Source organism: Gastrolobium bilobum, unplaced genomic scaffold, assembly GCF_033153095.1.
Source record: "Gastrolobium bilobum isolate Gb01-03AN ecotype WA unplaced genomic scaffold, APGP_CSIRO_Gbil_v1 utg15118, whole genome shotgun sequence".
Taxonomy (NCBI): domain Eukaryota; kingdom Viridiplantae; phylum Streptophyta; class Magnoliopsida; order Fabales; family Fabaceae; genus Gastrolobium; species Gastrolobium bilobum.
In genome coordinates this window covers 84,569-105,383 of record NW_026897539.1, presented here as the reverse complement: position 1 = coordinate 105,383, position 20,815 = coordinate 84,569, and the positions used below count along the sequence as shown (strand labels likewise).

General features: G+C 31.1%; 2 protein-coding genes across 2 annotated transcripts; both read right to left on the bottom strand.

Annotated features, from left to right (window-relative positions):
* Positions 1–630: 630 nt before the first annotated feature.
* LOC133307867 (protein trichome birefringence-like 43) lies at positions 631–6,051 on the bottom strand. Its single transcript, XM_061508422.1, has 5 exons — positions 5,813–6,051; positions 5,322–5,493; positions 3,381–3,556; positions 3,118–3,276; positions 631–931 (listed from the first exon to the last, which is right to left on the bottom strand). Exons 1-5 carry the CDS (start codon positions 6,049–6,051, stop codon positions 631–633), a joined length of 1,047 nt encoding a protein of 348 aa, XP_061364406.1.
* A 4,380-nt stretch (positions 6,052–10,431) lies between these two features.
* LOC133307868 (protein trichome birefringence-like 43) lies at positions 10,432–18,603 on the bottom strand. The gene is made up of 5 exons (XM_061508423.1): positions 18,365–18,603; positions 16,145–16,316; positions 12,971–13,146; positions 12,711–12,869; positions 10,432–10,732 (listed from the first exon to the last, which is right to left on the bottom strand). The coding sequence occupies exons 1-5, from the start codon at positions 18,601–18,603 to the stop codon at positions 10,432–10,434; spliced, it is 1,047 nt and encodes a 348-aa protein (XP_061364407.1).
* Between the last annotated feature and the right edge of the window lie 2,212 nt (positions 18,604–20,815).

Sequence of the window (20,815 nt, the reverse complement as noted above, 5' to 3'; positions counted from 1 at the left end):
ACATGCAATACCGCTACTGCATGCAGCTAGCCAATGCGCGCATTTCAATGTGCCTTTCTGGCTTCTTAGATATACCGAAAGACTTTCGTTTTAAAACTCACTAAAACATTACAAAAAAACAAAAAAACAAAAACTCGCTAAAATATGAGAGTAATATGTAATGGAATCAATTAACATATACTCATTGCGTTTCAAAACTTTAGCTTTGTTAATTATTAATAGGAAGGGATACGTTTACAACTTTTTTTGTTTGTAACTCTTACAACCTCAACTATGTTCTCTTGGGAGAACATAGAGTTCTAAACAAAAAAAAGTTAAACGTAACCAGCCTCATTATTGATATATTTAATTAATTGATTTTTTTTTATTAATTGTTTCGTGATTTATTAAGCATTTCTCTGTTTCTTCTTCCCTCTTCACTAATCTTGGCGTATTCAATTCAATAATGTGAAACCGACATTTTAATTTAATTTAATAATACCGATATAAAATATAATATGACATACCATATTTGATGGGCCTATAAAAAATCAATATTGATTTGTTTTATTGCTCGAATAAGAAATGTATGTTCTTTGGGGATACATTTTATTTGTAATACTATTAAACAATAAAAATAAGATTATGCACTTAATCTTGAATGAGAATCGCATATAAAAGCTCATTCCAAGTATCAGGAACACCAGGTAGGCACCAGTGGCTGCAATCCATGTCCCTGTGTCCTCCAGATCCATAAACAGATGGGTGGCCATCTTTCCTCATCTGTGATAGGGTAGTAATTTTGAGCAAATGCACAGGCTTTTTCATGGTTCCTATCACTTTCTCTAAAACCAACTCTGCTGGGTGTGGACCTCCTGGGTACTTGAATCCCAACACTGGCCTAGTTTGTCCTTCACAGGAGTTTGCTCCTGGTTCTCCCCATTCCTTAGCACTGGAGCAATAACAATTCAGACAAAAGTGAATTCCAATTCTAACTCCAAACATTTATATATTAATTTCTGATCAATTTATACCCATATAAAAATAAGAACACTTATATCCTTTATTAACCGTAACGATTTACGTGAACTTTCATCTCTAGAAAATTAAAACCGTTAAATGCAACGAGAATTAATAATTTATAAAGATTTTAGAACTCTTACTCTTACAGTGGTATATGTTAATAGCTCCCTGTATATCTTCCCCATATATATAGTACAGGTTTAATTTTATAATGACAACATACCTTTTGTAAATAATATTGTTTCTACGGGAAACTTTATTTTCACACATTGTGATTGTGTAACATATCATTTAACCTCCTTTGATTTTAAACATATTACTTACATTCATTGTGGTGAAATATTTTATCATTTAATCTCGTGTGATTTCAATTTTTCACTTAGACCACTTGTGGTTATAAAAAATTTCAACTAGGCCCCTTGTGATTTAAAAAATAAAAATCTAAATATCTAAATATTTAAAATAAATTTTCTCTCTCTTTTTATTTTATATCCTCATCTAATGCATTTAAAGTTTAAAAAATATTTCAAGTTATTTATTCTGAAATTAATTTATACATTATATTATTTTTTATTCATTTTAAAAATATATTTGAAATTAAAAAAATTATTTTTTAATAAAAACTAAATATGTATTATCAAAATAAGATATTTACTTTCTTTAGATAATTTTATAACGATATCAGATAAAAACAGATAAAATAAAATAATATTTGATTTGAATTTATTTTCTTGATAAAAATAAGTGATTTTTTAATATTTTATTCTATTTTTTAAATCATAAATGCATTAGGTGACGATATAAAATAAAAAAGAGATGTTCTCCAAAACAAAAGAGGGAAAATTAATTTTAATATTTAATTTTTAAAACCTTTATTTTTTGTAACCACAAGGGATCTAAGTGCAAATTTGAAACCACAGGAGGTTAAATGATATATTATTTAAGCACAATGAGGTCTAAGTGATAAATTTAAAATCATAAGGGGTTAAATAATAAATCAAAAAATTACAATGGGCAAAAATGAAATTTTCCCTTATTCTTATAAGATAATAGTGTTGGAAATTTAAGTGTGAATGATAAAAAGTCGTGCATTAAGAAGTAATGAGTTAAGGATAATACATATAAATGATAAGATCCATTAATCCAATAATTTAAAATTGGGTTTAATGTTTCTGCTTTTCTACAGAATTTTTTTTTTTTTGCCACACTCACATAAAAATGTGTGGCTCCCATTATAGAAAGAAAAGAGAGAGAAAATTAATAGTGAAATTCACTCTTTTTTATGTGAGCGTGACAAAAAAAAATTTCAGAAACATTTTTTCAGTAAAGATGTTGTATCAGATTCATTTATTAATTATGGATTTATTAATTAAACCTATTGATGGGTGAATAGAGAAATTCCTGATTTGGGCTTGTCAGCCGTTGCCCAACAAAAAGTGGGCTAACTCACTAAGGGTACGTTTTCAATTCACTCCCTCGTGACAATTGCCGATAAGTTAAAAGTTACTTTTAAGCTAATAAAGTTAAAAAAATAACTTAAAAAAAGAGTTAAAATTTGTTTGATAATTACTTAAAAATTTAAATTTAAAAGTTATTTAGAAGCTCAAACCTCGTTTCAAGAAAAACTTATAAGAGCTTAAAAAAAAAAAAAAAACTCCTCCTAAGAACATTTGGTTTTTGACTTTTGGTTTTTCTTTCCTTATAATTTTTTTATTTTATTTTAAGAGCTTTTGTAAATATTTATTTGACCTAACTTTTGTTTATAAAGAGAAGAGAAGTTAAAAGAGAGAGATCCAAATAGGTACAAAGATTAAAAAGTTACAAGAAACCAATTAATCATCTTTCCAACCTAACGAAAAGGCCATCTATATGCAGCACTATAGTTCCATGCGTATGCTCAAGCTCATCACAATACATTGGACTATGATTATAGCATGAAGGGTTACCTTTCATAAAATTATAATTATAAAGATTTTGTTTACATTATAATATAGTTTAAGGTGAAAGCATAAATTCAAAATGAATAAAAAAAAATGGCCCTGAAGAAATTGATATAATAATTTTGTAATTCTAATGTCATTATAGTCAATTCATTAAGTGGCAGCAGACACTTACTTGATATGATCCGGAGAGACTCCTTGGAAGAATACCCTTGTTTTGGTAGGGTCAACATTGTCATTAACCCATTGGGCCCATGTATTCAATGCTTTCTCATATGCAACCAAACGATCCATGTCTCTGAATGTGCGATGCCCTTCTTGAATGAAATCCCATCTGCAAGCACAAAATATAATGAAAGAAGATTCCGAAAATTAATACAAAGTTAGCGTGTGACATGGGATTAATTAAGAGTGTCTAGCTATGGTGATTTTACATACGGTTGTTCCCTTCCTGAGTGAAGCCACCAATGCCAAGAGTCAAATATCAACACATCTATTCCTTTCCACGTTTGGCCAGCTTCAATTGAATCTAATTTCAGGACTCGACCAATACTTTCGCTAACAATGTCCACCAGAAATGCATTGCGTGAGAACATCAACTTAACACCATAGGCCTGCAAATTATGTGGTACACAAGCAGTAAGTTATGTAATATTTGACAAAGAAACAAGTATCTACTCCTAGTTTGAAATTTAATCCATTATCGGTTAATCAAGATTCTATGCCAAGCGCTAACCAAACAACTTGTTATACACGTCTTGTTTTATATTAGTCAATACCTTTTGCTATACCAAACACATGCTAAGTTAAAATTCATCTTTTGAAATATGTAGAGTTTATTAGTCATTGATTATTGTTAAATTTGTGAGCTGTGGTTAATATTCCAAAAAAATCCCAAAACTCCTGCCCTTAAGTTGATAGAATAATTTATTTATTGGAAATGCATCTATTATAGGAGAGTATCTACAGTGTTATAGATGCATTGAACTTTTAGTGTATCTTTCATTCATATTGTAACACGTGTTTTATTTTTGTCAAATTATATATAAATAATTTATTTTAAAATTAAGTGAGAGAGTAATTTAATAAAAAGTAAAATACATATCACATTTTAAATAAAAGATGCACCAAAAATACGTTACTACGGTACCACTAAAGAAATTTTCCTAGACCGTTTCCAGAGTGTTTTTCCAACCTCCTAATAATACAAATTTATCAATGGTTATGGTCAACCACATTCATGAATAATTAAAGGGAAATACTACTCTCATTTTACATGAGGTAGTTATCTCATTTTCTCTCACATCGAAAATCGCACCCCTTCTTTTTTTTTTTTCTTTTTTACTTTTTAATGGTAGACCCCACTTAAACTCTCTCTATAGCATGAGATAATACTCTCATGTAACATAAGATTAATATTCCCCATAATTAAATTAGCCATTATTCATGGTTGTGGGCCAAGGAATAATGATTAGCAGTTGACTCAACAATCGAATGGTTAAGCACTAGGTTCATAAAATAGAGGATGATTTTGCAAAAAGAGTATAATATTAACGCCTACACTGGCTCTGTTTCTTTGGGGTGGGCCCATTTCAAACTGAAAGAAATTTAAAAAGGCTTGAAAAATCATTCATATGCATGTAATAAAATATCTTCATGATTACTTCAACAATGCCAATTTGTACGTTTGGAATTTCACACTATCGATTAAACTATTTTCTTCTGTTGAAACTTCCATGTGGGAAGATTACACAGATGAGATTTTTTCAATTGATTAAATAACTAGTTCTTAGTTAGTAATACAATTATACTATATTAAAATTATGCTGATAAGTTATCTGCCTGTATCGGTTTTTTTCCAAAAATTATGTTGTTTCTTCTGTAATCTGTTTGGACAACTAAAATACTTTTATTTAAATTTTTAACTATGTTTACCAAAGTATTACATTAATATTTTTTTATGGATATCACCTTCCTTCTAAATTGTTTGGTTACATTTTTTTTCCTTGCATATATGGTATCTAATGTCTTGAAAGTCAAATACTTAATAAAAATACCAGCTGTTAGGAGGTACTATTATATCATTGAATGATTACATATAAATTGTTTTTTTTTGTGTGTGTGTGTGGGATTACATATAAATTGTTATTACTTGACAACAATGCTTTATTTAATTTCAACATTTTCCATGCATGGATGCAACCCAATGCATATTTTTTTAATTATGCAATTAATCATTTGGAGTCAAAGAGGGAAAGCACAACCACCTTAACATAGCTCAAGTGACTGGGGTAGGGTGAATGTGAATTTGTTGATAGGCTTTAGTTGAGAGAATGACTAAGAGAAGAGGAAGGTGAAAAGTAAAGACAAAAATCTAACCGGGAAGGTGAAAGTGGAGAGAAGTCCACTCCTCACTAAGGTGTATTGGGCTTGTGGCACTGCTACGTGAAGCATGCAAGTGAGTGATTGCCATTGATTCAAACTCAAGGAGTCCCCAACAAACATGATGCTCTTCCCTCTATGTCTTCTTAAGAAGTCTTCACCATTGAGTCTGTACAAAAAAGTTCATTCAAAATCATAAGATGGCGAAGAAAAAAATTCAATTTTACTATTATAATTATTATGTATATAGTGTAAATCAGTTGTTGCAAAAAATTTTGTTTGCAATTAAAGAAGAAGTATATTTCCCATGTATAAAAGACCAACATTGAAAAAAGGAAAGTTTTTTTGAAAAAGAAGATATCACCATAAAAGTCATGCATCTATATCCATCTGATTGGGTGAGAATTGATCAAACGGCATGGCACTGATAAAAAAGCAAAATAACAAAATAAAACTGACACAATGAAAAAATAAAAGAGGATGTGTACCTTGGTAAGTTGCACCCTGTGGGTTGCCATCTATACTTGAGATAGAATTTATCAGGTCTACCATTGTTTTGACAATCAAATTGTTTCTCTATAAAGGGACACTGTGAGTTTTCATATAGAGGGTATGCATTATCATAAACCCAATTCCCCTGGAAAAGATCACAACCACTCTTTGCAAATCCTCTTGCCTGAATGAGAAAGGCAAGAAACAGCACAAAAGATATGGTGAAAGACCCCATAAGAGTTAAAGAATTTGAAAAGGTGGTAGTAGCGGTTGGTCGTAGAGCTTAGGATAAATATGACAACCAATATATAGGAAGGGTAGTGCATTTCCTTTTGTTGTTGCTGTTGTTGATGATGTTTGGATTTGTAGTTTTTTAAATAAATTTAATGCAATGGTTTAATTGGTATCTGCCAAAATGGTGATGCAAAAAGCCGTTGCAAATGTATGTGGTTTTCTATTTAGGCATGAATTATATATGTAAGTGAGAGTCAACAAAGGAGAGCATGAAAGAGAGGTAGAACTTAAAAGGAAACAAATTAAGAAGGTATTTGATGACATTAATGAAGTACTATTCTCCTATGATAAATTGGAAGCGTTTGGTTACAACCATATAGTATTCTCCTATGCTAAATACGTTATTTTTGGTGACAATTCTCCTATGCTAAATAGGAAGCGTTTGCTACAACCATATAAACTTAATCTTTTTTTTTTTAAACTAAACTTAATCTTTTATCATTATAACAATGAAAAAGTGTTTATCATTCTAAAGAATGTAAAGTTGTAACATTTTAAGTGAGAGAAAGAGATAGATAAAGGAGGAGAGAGAGTGGACAAAAAAATGTGAAGGTGTGGGTCCCACCTCTTTGTGAGAGTGAAATGATATAAGTTGTGTCATTTAAAAGGATAAACATTTTTTTCCTATAACAAATTCGAAAGCTTCCAAAATACTCTTATGAAATTTTAACATTCCTTATTTTGAAAGAGTAAAATGAATAAATATAATGAGTTTGATTAATTTAAAAAAAATAAATAAATGAACAATTTGAAAAGATTATATCAGTATGTAGATTTCTAAACTTTCTAGTAATATTCAAATAAGTCAGCTAAATTTTAAAATTTTGTATTAATTCTTGTGGTTCACAAATTTCAATTCACTACTAGAAAAGTCGCGAATAGTGAGGGAAATTTGGGAGGGAAAAATTTCCTTGCAAACTGCGACGGAATTTGCAAGAGAAAAACAATTGCGAGGGAAAATAGGCGAATTTTCCCTTACTACAACACCGTCGCAGAATCCGTTGCAGTTTGGTCGCAATTCCGTTGCAATTTGTGAGGGAAATTAAATCCCTTGCAAACATCATAAGTTTGTGACGGAAACTAGCGAGGGAAAATATTGGCGACGGAAATTCCATCGCAAGATCTAGGACAAAAAACTGCAACTGAAAATTCATAATTTTCCTTGCAATTTCCCTCGCAATTTGCGAGGGAGTATATTCCCTCGCAAATTGCAACGGAATATGTCCCTCGCAAAATTCAAAAAGAACATATAAATCAAATTTATAAGGGACATTGGCATAAATTAGTCGCCGCCTTTGTGGCAGATATTGAGTGCGTGTAGTGACAATAATGCCTATGTCAGCTAATCATAGGAAAGATAGTGACAATAGTGCCTATGACAGATAATACTCTAAGCAAGTGTTACACTCATTTTACTTCATATCTAATGGTCATTTGTCAGTTGGAGCTCTTGAGAGGGATTCGTACAACTGCAAACAGAGGATGTCAGTATTCCTGCTCTAATTTTGAGCATTGAGGTACAAAGCACTATTAAAAAAGTATGAATTAGGGACGAATTTTTGAGACGGAAAATCGTTTGTCCCTAATTGGAACGGATTTAGAGACGGAAAAACAATCTGTCCCTATTAGGGACAAAATTAGCAACGAAATAAGTTCTATCTCTAGTAGGGACGAATATTGAGATGGAAAAATATTCTGTCCCTATTTGGGACAGACTTAGGGACAGAATATTTCCAATTTTCGTAACCCGTCTCTAATTTCGTCCCTAATAGAGACAGAATATTGTCCGTCTCTAATTAGGATATGATTTATAAAATTCGTCCCTAAATCTGTCGCTAATAGGGACGGAAAATAATTCGTCTCTATTAGGGACATAATTTTTCCATCCCTAATAGAGACGAAAAGAATTTCTCCCTAATAGAGACAGATTTAAGGACGGAAAATAATCTATCCTAATTGGGACAGATTTACGAACTTAATTTTGTATTTAAATGTGAATGTTTATAAAATTGTAAAAACATGAACTTTTTGTTGGATTATCTAGATTGTATGGGTGTTAGTATGTGTGCGTGATGAGCTTCCAACTTGCTATGCATTAGAAGTCAAATTGAACAATGAATTGACATAAATATAACCAAAAGACACGAGAATTGTATTAACAGTGTTTTCTAAATAGCCTTTTTTCAAAACTTGAGTCAGTTCTATTTTACTCTATATAATAGGTCAAGTTTGGCCCAATGTAAGCCGGGTCGTATGCCCTTGATAGACTACCTAATTTATTTACACCCCTACTTGAGGATAATTATAATTCTAAAATAGACAACTTTATCTATCGTTAGTCCAATAATGATCTTAGTTTATCTAGAGGGTTGATTTTAGAATAATCAAATATGATAATATAGAGTTGATTTTATCCTCTCTTTTTTGTAAGGGTTGATTTTATCTTAAAAAAGTAAGTATAAATTGACAAACAGATAGTGCCAAATGCCAATCAATACATTAACTAATATATTATTAAATTCATAATTAATAGTGTATTATAAGGATAATAATTTGACATTTTATATTTACTATATTTGACACTAATTATCTTTTATTTCTTTTTATATTTTCTATTCTTTCACACCATTATTTCATTTCCCCCTTTACTTCCCGCTTTCGTCGTTTCACCTCCCGCCTCCCCCCTTTCATCTAAATTTGGTAGCCATAATACTTCTGAATCTTTTCCTATTGTTCCATAATTTCTCTAAGCAATAGAAGGGCTGATAGTATGGATTTTTACATCTCTTTCAAAAACACTGGAATAGTTGTAGGTGGCAAAAGCAAGATTGTCGTGCGAGTGACTGTGAGAGTGTATTCACCTTGAATTGGGAAGAAGAGAAGAAGCATGAAGATCCATCACATTTCTAGCCTCCAAGACAATTATTCCTACTTATAATATTCTAATTTTGCATTTCTGAGTTTCGATTTTGGGCAATATCTGAATCTGGGTTATTTGCAGGATCGTGGACGAGACTACCAAAGAAGTTGCAACAATGGACCCCGTTGAACCGGAGAAGGTTCTCGAAGCTGCCAATTCACATGGCCTGAATCTCAAACTCGTTCGCACTACCCACCATCACTGGTCCTCTAACTACTCTTTTCCCCCCTTTTTTTTAGTTAAATTTCATGACTTTTGGAAGTTGGTGGGTGTGATTTAATCAAATAATTTTTTTTTTGTAAGAGTTGATTTTATCAATTTTTTGTGTGCTAATTCTTGAAAATAGGAATAATACTAAGGTGGAATTTTGTAACTATTAGTGGAAACAGAGATTAAAAATGAAACCAAAAAATAAACAAAAAACCGTCTAAATATCTAAATTCGTAGGAGTTATGTCTATGTGAAGCTAAAGTATTTCATATAAAAATGATTGGTGAGTTTCTTTCTTAAAAAATGTAAACGCTCAGGCACACTGCTTCGCTTTTTTGCTTAAAAAATGTAAAAATGATTGGTCGCGGCGGAGTAAAGCATACATGCAATACCGCTACTGCATGCAGCCAATGCGCGCATTTCAATGTGCCGTTCGGGCTTCTTAGATATACCGAAAGACTTTCGTTTTAAAACTCCCTAAAATCTGAGAGTAATATGTAACGGAATCAATTAACATATACTCATTGCGTTTCTAAACTTTAACTTTGTTAATTATTAATAAATTTAATTGATTGTTTTTTTATTAATTATTTCGTGATTTATTAAGCATTTCTCTGTTTCTTCTTCACTCTTCACTAATCTTGGCGTATTCAATTCAATAGTGTGAAGCCGATATTTTAATTTAATTTAGACTTGAAAATTTCCTGTTGGAGTCAAATTAAATTCCCAAATAATAATACCGATATATGACGTCATACCATATTTGATTTTTTTTTTTGGATTGCTCCATTGGTTTCCGGGGCTTCCCCCCGATTATGTCCGGTCTGATCCGGGTAGATTACCTAGCATTGACAGGTGAGTCTCCCAGCGAAGATTTTCTGCATACACAAGGTCTCGAACTCGAGTTCTTACTTTAGCGAACCTAAGTACCTTACCACTTGAGCCAACCCCCGTTGGTATCATACCATATTTGATGAATCTATACAAAATCTTGATTTATTTTATGGAAAGAGTTATGTTATTTTGAAAATACACAAATATATTTTTCGAAGTATATAGTTTGATTTGTAAGAATTTTTAAACAAAAAATTTATAAATATAACATATCTCATGTTTTATTGCTTGAATAAGAAATATATATTCTTTAGGAACACATTTTATTTGTAATGTAATAAAAATAAGATTATGCACTTAATCTTGAATGAGAATAGCATATAAAAGCTCATTCCAAGTATCAGGAACACCAGATAGGCACCAGTGGCTGCAATCCATGCCTCTGTGTCCTCCAAATCCATAAACAGATGGGTGGCCATCTTTCCTCATCTGTGATAGGGTAGTAATGTTGAGCAAATACACAGGCTTTTCCATGGTTCCTATCACTTTCTCTAAAACCAACTCTGCTGGGTGTGGACCTCCTGGGTACTTGAATCCCAATACTGGCCTAGTTTGTCCTTCACAGGAGTTTGCTCCTGGTTCTCCCCATTCCTCAGCACTGGAAGAATAACAATTCAGACAAAAGTGAATTCCAATTCTGACTCCAAACATTTAAATATTAATTTCTCATCAATTTATACCCATATAAAAATAAGAACACTTATATCCTTTATTAACCGTTGATTTTGCCGACATTTAACGATTTACGTGAACTCTCATCTCTAGTAAATTAAAAACGTTAAATGCGACAAGAATTAGTAATTAATAATGATTTTAGAATTCTTACTCTTATGGTCATTGTTGTCAAAAATAAGTGTAGAAACATACCAAAAAAATTACGTTTTTTACATTTTTACTGAAGTGATACATGTTAAAACACAAGTAAAAACTCTTCCCCATAAAAACTAGTAAAAACTCTGTGTAAAAATATAAAAACGATAGAAACACAATTTTTTACGTTTTAATTTAAAAAAAATGAAATGGGTTAACATTTAACCTATGATCTGATTTTTTTTTAATTTTTAAAAAAATAAAATAAAACCAAAAAAAATTCTATCTCCATTTCTCCCAAATCAAATACACAGTATCTTCTTCCAGCTATCTGGAAAAACAAACCTTGCGGGAGGTCACTGTATTTTCATTTAGGAGTTGTTAAATTTTATTCTTTTGATGTTTTGGAACTTGGTTATAGGAGTTGTTAAAGTCTTTTTGTGTTTTTAGAATTATGTCTTATATAGTTATGAGATTTATATATTTTAAGGGTTCATTTTTTCTGCAGTTACTGCAAATAACTTATCTGCAGTAAGCCAATACGACGTCGTTTTGAGACGAAAATTATGATGTTTTTGTAATTTTAATTTATTTTAGGGTTATAATAGTCTTTATATTCATAATTTTTTAAGATTTCAATACCAAAATGACGTTGTTTTAGGAATAAATGCAGATAACTTATCTGCATTAACTGCAGAAACATTTTTCCCATATTTTAAATATGAAGTTGTTCTTTGAATTTTGAATAGTGACTTGTGTGATATATTTTTTACATGCATATATATATAATTTTGTATCTTGATCTTAAGTAGTATAAACTTAACGTTTTGTGTCATTTTTACGATTTACGTCTCTACTATTTCCCATATTTATAGTAGAAACTCAATTTTGATAATATTGCTTACACGCTGTATACCTTCCCCATATATATAGTATAGGTTTACCTTTATAACGACAACATACCTTTTGTAAATAATATTGTTCTTATATAATAGTAATATTGGAAAGCGAATGATAAAAAGTCGTGCAATGAGAAATAATGAGTTAAGGATAATACATATAAATGATAAGACTCATAAATCCAATGATATAAAATTGGGTTAAATATTTTTATTTTTGTTGCAGAAATTTTTTTCTGCTACACTCGTATAAAAATAAGTGGCTTCCTTTGTAGAAAGAAGAGAAAAAAAAGTTATAGAGCTCACTCTTTTTTATATGAGTATCGTAGAGAATTTTTTTTTCTATAGTTAAAGCAAAAATATTTCTATTTTTAATATTTTGAGTTAAGATGCGATATCAAATGTATTTAATATAGGTTTATTAATTAAACCTATTGATGGGTGAACAGAGATCTTACTGGGCTTGTCGGGTCGCTGCCATACAAAAAGTGGGCTAACGGGCTAAGGGTATGCTCTATGTTCACTGCCTCGTGACAGTTGCCGTACATAAAAGGTTTAAGATTGAAAAGTTACAAGAAAACAATTAATCATCTTTCCCAACCTAGCGAAAAGGCCATCTATATACAGCATTATAGTTCCATGCGTATGCTCAAGCTCATCACAATACATTGGAGTATGATTATAGCATGAAGGGTTACCTTTCATTAATTTATAATTATAAAGATTTTGTTTACACTATAATATATTTTAAGGTGAAAGCTTGCAGGCAAAATGAATAAAAAGAAATGGCCCTAAAGAAATTGATATAATTTTTTTTTAATTTTTGGCTCATTATAGTCAATTCATTAAGTGGCAGCAGATACTTACTTGAGATGATCTGGAGAGACTCCTTGGAAGAATACCCTTGTTTTGGTATGGTCAACATTGTCATTAACCCATTTGGCCCATGTATTCAATGCTTTCTCATATGCAACCAAGCGATCCATGTCTCTGAATGTATGATACCCTTCTTGTATGAAGTCCCATCTGAAAGTACAAAGTATAAGGAAACAAGAGTCAGAAAATTAATACAAAGTTAGCATGTGACATGGGATTAAGAGTGTATCTAGCTATGGGAATTTACATACGGTTGTTTTCTTCCTGTGTGAAGCCACCAATGCCAAGAGTCAAATATCAACACATCTATTCCTTTCCACGTTTGGCCAGCTTCAATTGAATCTAATTTCAGGACTCGACCAATACTTTGGCTAACAATGTCCACTAGAAGTGCATTGCGTGAAAACATCAACTTAACATCATAGGCCTGCAAATTTTGTGTTACACAAGCAATAAGTTATGTGATATTTGACTTGAAACAAGTTTCTACTCCTAGTTAGAAATTTAGTACATTATTGGTAAATCAAGATTTTATGCCAAGCGCTGACCAAATTACTTGTTATAGACATGTCTTGTTTTATACGGGGTAATACCTTTTGCTATACCAAACACATGCTAAGTTAAAATTAATCTTTTAAAAATATGTCGAGTTTATTAGTCATTGATGATTGTTAAATTTGTGAGCGATGGTTAACCTTCCAAAAAAATCCCAAAACTTCTGTCCTTAAGTTGAAAGAATAATTTATTTATTAGAAATGCTTCTTTTATAGACCATTGCCAGAGTGTTTTTCCAACTGGGTCTGCTCCTAATAATACAAATATCAATGGTTATGGTTAGGGGTGTTCAAAATGTCCAAAAGAACCAAACCGATCCATAATCAAACTGCTCCACATTTTAAAAACCGGTTATTTTTAAAAATCGGTTTCATATGAAACTGCATTTTATTTTATAAACTGGTAATTTATCAAACCATAAAAATAATTGGTTATCCATGGTTATTCATAACCAAACTATTTTGGAATTAAAGAACAAATAAGTATTATTTTTTATCCTTAACATTAAAATGTGAAAATTACATAAATATGAATCATTTTTAAATGTGACATTATTCAAAAAGTCTCAAATACTAACAAAATTTATCGAAGAAAAATATTTCGTCGAAAATTTTGACAAAAATCATATTACGTAGAAAATAGAGACGAAAAAAATTTCGTCGAAACTAGAGACGAAACAAGATTTTGTCATAATCACTGACATAAATTTTTGAGGGACAAAAACTTTCAGACAAAATTCTTGATAGAATCTAAATTTCGTCGAAACTTTCGACAGAAACAATTCTGTCAAACTTTTCAACGAATAATAATTCTGTAAAAAATTATGACGAAACACATTTTCATAAAAAAATGGACAGAAAATAATTTTGTAAATTTTTTTTACTGAAAATATTTCCCTCCAAATTTTCGACGAAAAATATTTCCAACAAAACACATTTACAGCGAAAATTTTGACCAAAAATATTTACGTAAAAAATTTTGCGAAAAATATTTCAATTTTTTTTTGATTGGACAGCATCTAAATTCCCTCCAATCATTTCCCTCCAATCATTTCCCTCAAATTTTTTGACGAAAAATATTTTTATAAAACATTTTGACGAAAAATACTTTTGTCAAATTTTTTTTTTCGAAATATTGTTCGTCATAAAATTTTTACGAAATTTTTTCATAGAAATGTGTTCCATTGAAAATTTTGATGGAAATGTTTTTTATCAAAAAATTTGACGGAAATATTTTTCGTCGAAATTTTTTGATGGAAATGTGTTTCGTTAAAAATTTCGACGAAAATTTTTTGTCAAAAAGTTTAATGAAAATGTTTCCGTCGAAAACTTTCGACGAGATTTGAATTCCGTAAAGAATTTTGATGAAATTCTTTTTCGTCAAAAGTTTTTGAAGGAAATGTGTTTTGTGGAAAATTTTGATAGAAATATTTTTTCGTCAAAAATTTCGATGAATATGGTTTTTTGTGAAATATTTTGAGGGAAATGTTTTGACGAAATTTATATTCCGTAAAAAAATTCGACAAAAATAATTTTCCGTCAAATTTTTTTACAGATATGTTTTTAGTCACAAATTTTGATGGAAATATTTTTCGTCAAAAATTTTTGCGGAAAATTTTGATGAAAATGTTTTCCATAAAAACAACGTGAGCAATTTCTATACGAATCATCTCGTCCTGAGAGTTCCAAAACGATGAAGATTCTTGCAAGAAATAGTTGGTCATACCTATAACCGGGAGAAACAAACGACTACTTATAAAAATAGCACAATTCATCAAAAATCGATTTTGAATTTGTTAAAAAACCGGTTTTGAACTTGATAACCGGTTTGGACAAATTAAAAACTGATTTTAAAAAAAAAATGATTCGGTTTAAAATTCAAACCGTTTAAACTGGTTGGGTTTGGTTTTTGACAATAACCGAACCGAACGCTCCATGCACACCCCTAGTTATGGTCAACCACATGCATGAATAATTAAATTAGCCATTATTCATGGTTGTGGGCCAAGGAATAATGATTAGAAGTTGATTCAACAATCGAATAGTTAAGCACTAGGTTCTTAAAATACAGGATTTTTTCATAAAAACAGTATAATATTAAAATCAACACTTGCTCTGTTTCTTTGGTATGAGCCCATTTCAAACTATAAGAAATTTCAAAAAGCTTGAACAATCATTCATTTGCATGTAATAAAATATCTTCCTGATTACTTCAACAATGCCAATTTGTACGGTTGGAATTTCATACTATCGATTAAACTATTTTCTTCTGTTGAAACTTCCAATGTGGGAAGATTACACAGATGAGATTTTTTCAAAAAATTAATTAACTAGTTCTTAGTAATACAATTATACTGATAAATAATCATTGTTTTTCTCTCTGCTTGTATCCGTTTGTTTTAAACAATTATGTTGTTTCTTCTGTAATCTGTCTGGATAATTAATAAACTTGTATTAAATTTTTAACTACGGTTACCAAAGCATTACATTAGTCCTTTTTATCGGTATCACCTTGCTTGGATAAATTGTTTGGTCACATTTTTTTTCTTGCATGTATGGTATATAATGTCTTGAGAGTCAAATACTTAATAAAAGGACCAGCTGTTAGGAGGTAATATTATATCATTGAATGATTACCTATAAATTGTTATTACTCGACAACAATGCTTTATTTAATTTCAAGATTCTCCATGCATGGATGCAACCCAATTCATATTTTTTATTATGCCATTAATCATTTAGAGTCGAGAGGGAAAGCACAACCACCTTAACATAGCTCAAGTGTAGGGTGAAAGTGAAATTGTTGATAGGTTTTAGTTGCGACAATGACTAAGAGAAGAGGAAAGTGAAAAGTAAAGACAAAAATCTAACCGGGAAGGTGAAAGTGGAGAGAAGTCCAGTCTTCTCTAAGGTGTATTGGGCTTGTGGCACAGCTATGTGAAGCATGCAAGTGAGTGATTGCCATTGATTCAAACTCAAGGAGTCCCCAACAAACATGATGCTCTTCCCTCTATGTCTTCTTAAGAAATCTTTCCCGTTGAATCTGTACAACAAAGTTCATTCAAAATCATAAGTGGGTCCAATTCAAATTTCATGGCTTTTTTTTTGGAAGTTAACCCAACCCTCATTACATATTTAAACTGGCTATGCGACTAATGGAGCGGGTCAGGATAAAAATATTTAAATTCCTTCCAAATATGATTTATGAGAATCGAATCAAGGTTCTTTTCTTTTCACTTATTCAGTTTCCTAGTTACCAACTGAGCTACCACTATTTGGTAAATTGCATGGCTTAAATATTTGTTTAATGGTCTTTTGTTGGGCTCTATAATATGGCATGTGATCTTAATTTGAAGAAAAAACAGTTGAAAGCAACTTTACAACAGCACCCTCTCAATGGAGGAAGTCTCTGCCGACTTATGCACTTAAACTTTATGTTAGTTTACATATAAGCTTAACAACCTTACAGAATCTTTAGATATTTGATAATTTAAAGGGAGAGTCCAGCAAAAAAATAATGGATTTGAAATGTGCAGACAGAAGCAACAAAATGTCTTCAGTTAATTAGGGGTTCACAAATCACAAAGACAATCTTTCATATTCTTTAATTGATTTGATGAATACTGGGTTAGAAAAAATCTGAAGGTTGTTGAATAATGTCACCTGGGGGAGGCTGTTAAAGAGAAAACATACCCTGGATCTGACATATTTTGGAAATGTGGTACCAAGATTGGTTAATGTTTTATATGGCTCATAAGACTTAAGTCATGTTCAGACTTTCTAAAACAAGAGCAATGTTTGTTTGTTTATTTTTCCTTTATTTTTCTTTCCTTTTTTCTTTTTTCATTTTGGGATGAGTAAAATATTAAATGGCAGCAACAGAATGAAAATTATGCCAAATTTAAATTAGATCTCTAACATATGAAAGGAACAAACAGTATTAGGAGAGAGAGATAAAATGTCATACTTTCATCTATAGGATTGATAGTGACCCTTTAGTTGCTTTAATAAACAAGTAAACAGTCATTTCTCGTTTTAATATTTTCCTTTTTTGTGGTTTACTCTTGATAGAGGTAACAACTGAACCTGAGGAGTTGTGAAATCTCCATCAGATATCACATTTGATTTAAGCACAGAATCTTACACTAAGGTAAAATACAAAAATCCAAAACAATTAACCTTTTGGGCTGTTCATTAATTTCATGGCTTTTTATTATTTTATGTTTTTATCAGAAGGTCAATACCTTGACAAAGGTATTTTACCCATAAAAGGAGCACTAATTAATTAGTTGTTTATTGGTAACCTTCATGCATAGAGTCCTAAAATTCCAAGGGCAAATTTATATTGGGGTTACTAGTTAAAGATACTTTTCTCTAGTTTTAACCATGTAGAATCCATGACTGGAATTTCCTTCCTAATGTTTTAATTTCCCATGTTAAAATGTTTTATTTGTTTTTCCTGTGAATGAGTGAGTTTTTTTGTTGTTTTTTTTTCCTAGGTGTGGAATTAAAGTTTAGAAACAACAAAGCATGGTAATTTATAGTTGAAAATCACTAACAAAAACGAATGGCAATAAAGTAAGGTAACATAACATAAACATAGAGATCACCTCATTAAGTAAAAATCATAATTTGGGTCATCCAGAACTTTTAATCTAAGGAATAAAAAATGGCGGGAAAGAAATCCTGCCCAAACAGAGCTTCTGTCAACTCTGCTAAGCCTCAACCCCAAATTCACCCGGAAAAAACAATTTACCTGTTCCCTAGGAATTTACCTACATCAATAAATTTATCTCTCTCTCTGTTCTTAACTTAGTTCGCATTGTCCATTTCCATATCACTAGTCAAACAACCAGCAGTTTCAAAAGTAACTGACATGGAACATAGTAAAGTAAATAATAACGTATATATAAAAGACCAATATTGAAGAAAGGAAAAAAAAAAAAAATTGAAAAAGAAGATATCACCATAAAAATTAAAAAGTCATGCATCTATATCCATCTACTTGGGTAGGAAATAATCAAATGACATGGCACTGATAAAAAAGCAAAATAAAATTGACACAATGAAAAAACAAAAGAGAATGTGTACCGTGGTAAGTTGCACCCAGTGGGTTGCCATCTATACTTGAGATACAATTTATCAGGTCTACCATTGTTTTGGCAATTAAATTCTTTCTCTATAAAGGGACACTGAGAGTTTTCATATAGAGGGTATGCATCATCATAAACCCAATTCCCCTGGAAAAGATCACAACCACTCTTTGCAAATCCTCTTGCCTGAATGAAAAGGGTAAGAAACAGCACAAAAGATATGGTGAAAGACCCCATAGGAATGAAAGAATGTGAAAAGGTGGTAGTAGCGGTTGGTGGTAGAGCTTAGGATAAATATTACAATCAATATATAGGAAGGGTAGTGCGTTTCCTTTTGTTGTTGCTGTTGATGATGACGATGATGTTTGGATTTGTAGTTTTAGTTTATAAATGTGATGCAATGGTTTAATTGGTATATGCCAAAATGGTGATGCATTGATGCAAGAAGCGGTTGCAAATTCATGTGGTTTTTTTTTAGGCATGAATTATATATGTAAGTGAGAGTCACAAACAAAGGAGAGCATGTAAGAGAGGTAGAACTCATAAGCAATATCACATGGATTTAAATTAAGAATCACAAGGAACCTAGTTATAAAACCATCTTACAATGATAAGTCTATTTTTATTTTTTTTATTTTTTATGACACAGTATGTTCTTATCACTCCAAACTCCAATGACTTAACTCACTTAAGTGGGTTGCGGCGTGGGTCCGAGGAGTGCTCTATCCAATATTTAATAGCAGTTAATTAGAACATGAGAAGGGATGAAAAGGAGAGATTTTTACGTGCCATCACATGCACTGTTCGGCTAGAAAATAATGCGTGATAGTGAAATTGAATTTGTTGATTTTATAAATAAAATTTAAGTTGTAAACTACATATGGCCATTTGCTTTGCTTTTTAAAAGTATTTGAAAATTTTATTATAATAAGTTTATCCAAATGATCCTTATATTACTCTGAAGAAATTATGTGTAAATTAAATTAATGATCAACTAAGACATTATCACTTTATATCATTTGTTTAATATTATTAATTTTTCATTTGAATTTATGTGAAAGGCAATTTACTAATTAAGAGGTAAGATTACGTGTTGGTAAAATACGCAAGGTATACAATAATAAAAGGCAATTACTGAAGAAAGAATCATATCTACGTTCTTAGAATCAACAATATCAATTCATATTTCATTATTTGTGACATGAGATATTTCATGAAGTTTTCTCTGTTTTCATTTAGGAAAAGGGACAAATTATATTTGTCTTTTTTGAGTAAAACAATTTTAGTTACAAAAACCTAGCGAATGGTTTTAATAAGTCTGATTTTTTGCATAGAAGACAAATTACTGCCACTCAAAAGAAAGAAAAAAACAAATCAATGTATTGAAATAATAGGTTATCTTATTCAAAAAAAAAGTTTATCTTAATTGCTATTCGGAGTATCAATGTTAGAGAAATATAAAATCAATAGACTTACTCAATAGTTTAAATTTTTAGGTTAAAATTATTCTTTACATAGTATTAGAGCCCATGTGACAAAGTAGTCATGAGTTTGATCTTCAATGTTCTCATTCTATTAATAAAAGTGATTAAATATTGCGAAATTTCTTAGCATAGATAACTTGAGCCTGATGCATCATCCACCCTTCAAACTCAACGAGCTCTCGTGTGGAGGTGTATTAGAGAAATATAAAATTATTAATGTAGTTTCACCTAACAACTTAAACTTTTGAGTTAAGATAATTCTTTATAGTCAATTCAATGCATTTCAGGCAGACGCAATGACACTCTGATTTAGCAATATTATTTGAATAAATTATAATAATTTAATAAAATCACTTCTATGCTTACTTGGAATGAATCTGAATTGAATGTTCTTGTGCTGAACATAATTTCTCTATTTTGATATAGAGGATTGATAGATGCTAGAGTATAATATAAACCATTAAAGAGACCTTCAGTTAACAGTTTAAGATTTTGGGTTGAATTATAGTGCTTTATATGGTATTAGAGCCTCGTGTCCCGGGTTCGATCCTCGCCGCCCCCCATTTTCTTTGTGGCTTTTCTTAGCATAGGTAGGCTGGGGCTGATGCATCATCCACCGTTCAAGCCCAATGAGCTTTTTTATGAGGAAGCGTGTTAGAGATATATAAAGCCATTAATGTAACCTCACCAAAAAGCTTAAGTTTTTGGGTTGAATTGGTTCTTTACATGGTATCAGAGTCTCGGTGTCCCGAGTTCGATCCTCGTCGCCCCCTATTTTCTTTGTGAAATTTCTTAGCACAGGTAGGTTGGACCTAATGCATAATCCACCTTTCAAGGCCAATGAGCTCTCTTGTTGTAACATCCCGAGCGCTGACGAGGGCAGGGAGTGATCGTCGGTGCAAAAGGGCATGGACAAGGAGCGGCTCCTGGCAGGCTTCCAGCGACGGGGGTACATAAATGAATCA

Excerpts from the sequence above, each read along its gene's own strand:
- LOC133307867 (XM_061508422.1), bottom strand. The coding sequence starts at position 6,051 with ATGGGGTCTTTCACCATATCTTTTGTGCTGTTTCTTGCCTTTCTCATT. Across the intron at positions 3,557-5,321 it reads TCTCCACTTTCACCTTCCCG|GCCTATGGTGTTAAGTTGAT; the intron begins GTTAGATTTTTG and ends CATAATTTGCAG. Across the intron at positions 932-3,117 it reads GTCTCTCCGGATCATATCAA|TGCTAAGGAATGGGGAGAAC; the intron begins GTAAGTGTCTGC and ends TTATTGCTCCAG.
- LOC133307868 (XM_061508423.1), bottom strand. The coding sequence starts at position 18,603 with ATGGGGTCTTTCACCATATCTTTTGTGCTGTTTCTTACCCTTTTCATT. Across the intron at positions 16,317-18,364 it reads ACTGGGTGCAACTTACCACG|ATTCAACGGGAAAGATTTCT; the intron begins GTACACATTCTC and ends TTTGTTGTACAG. Across the intron at positions 13,147-16,144 it reads TCTCCACTTTCACCTTCCCG|GCCTATGATGTTAAGTTGAT; the intron begins GTTAGATTTTTG and ends CAAAATTTGCAG.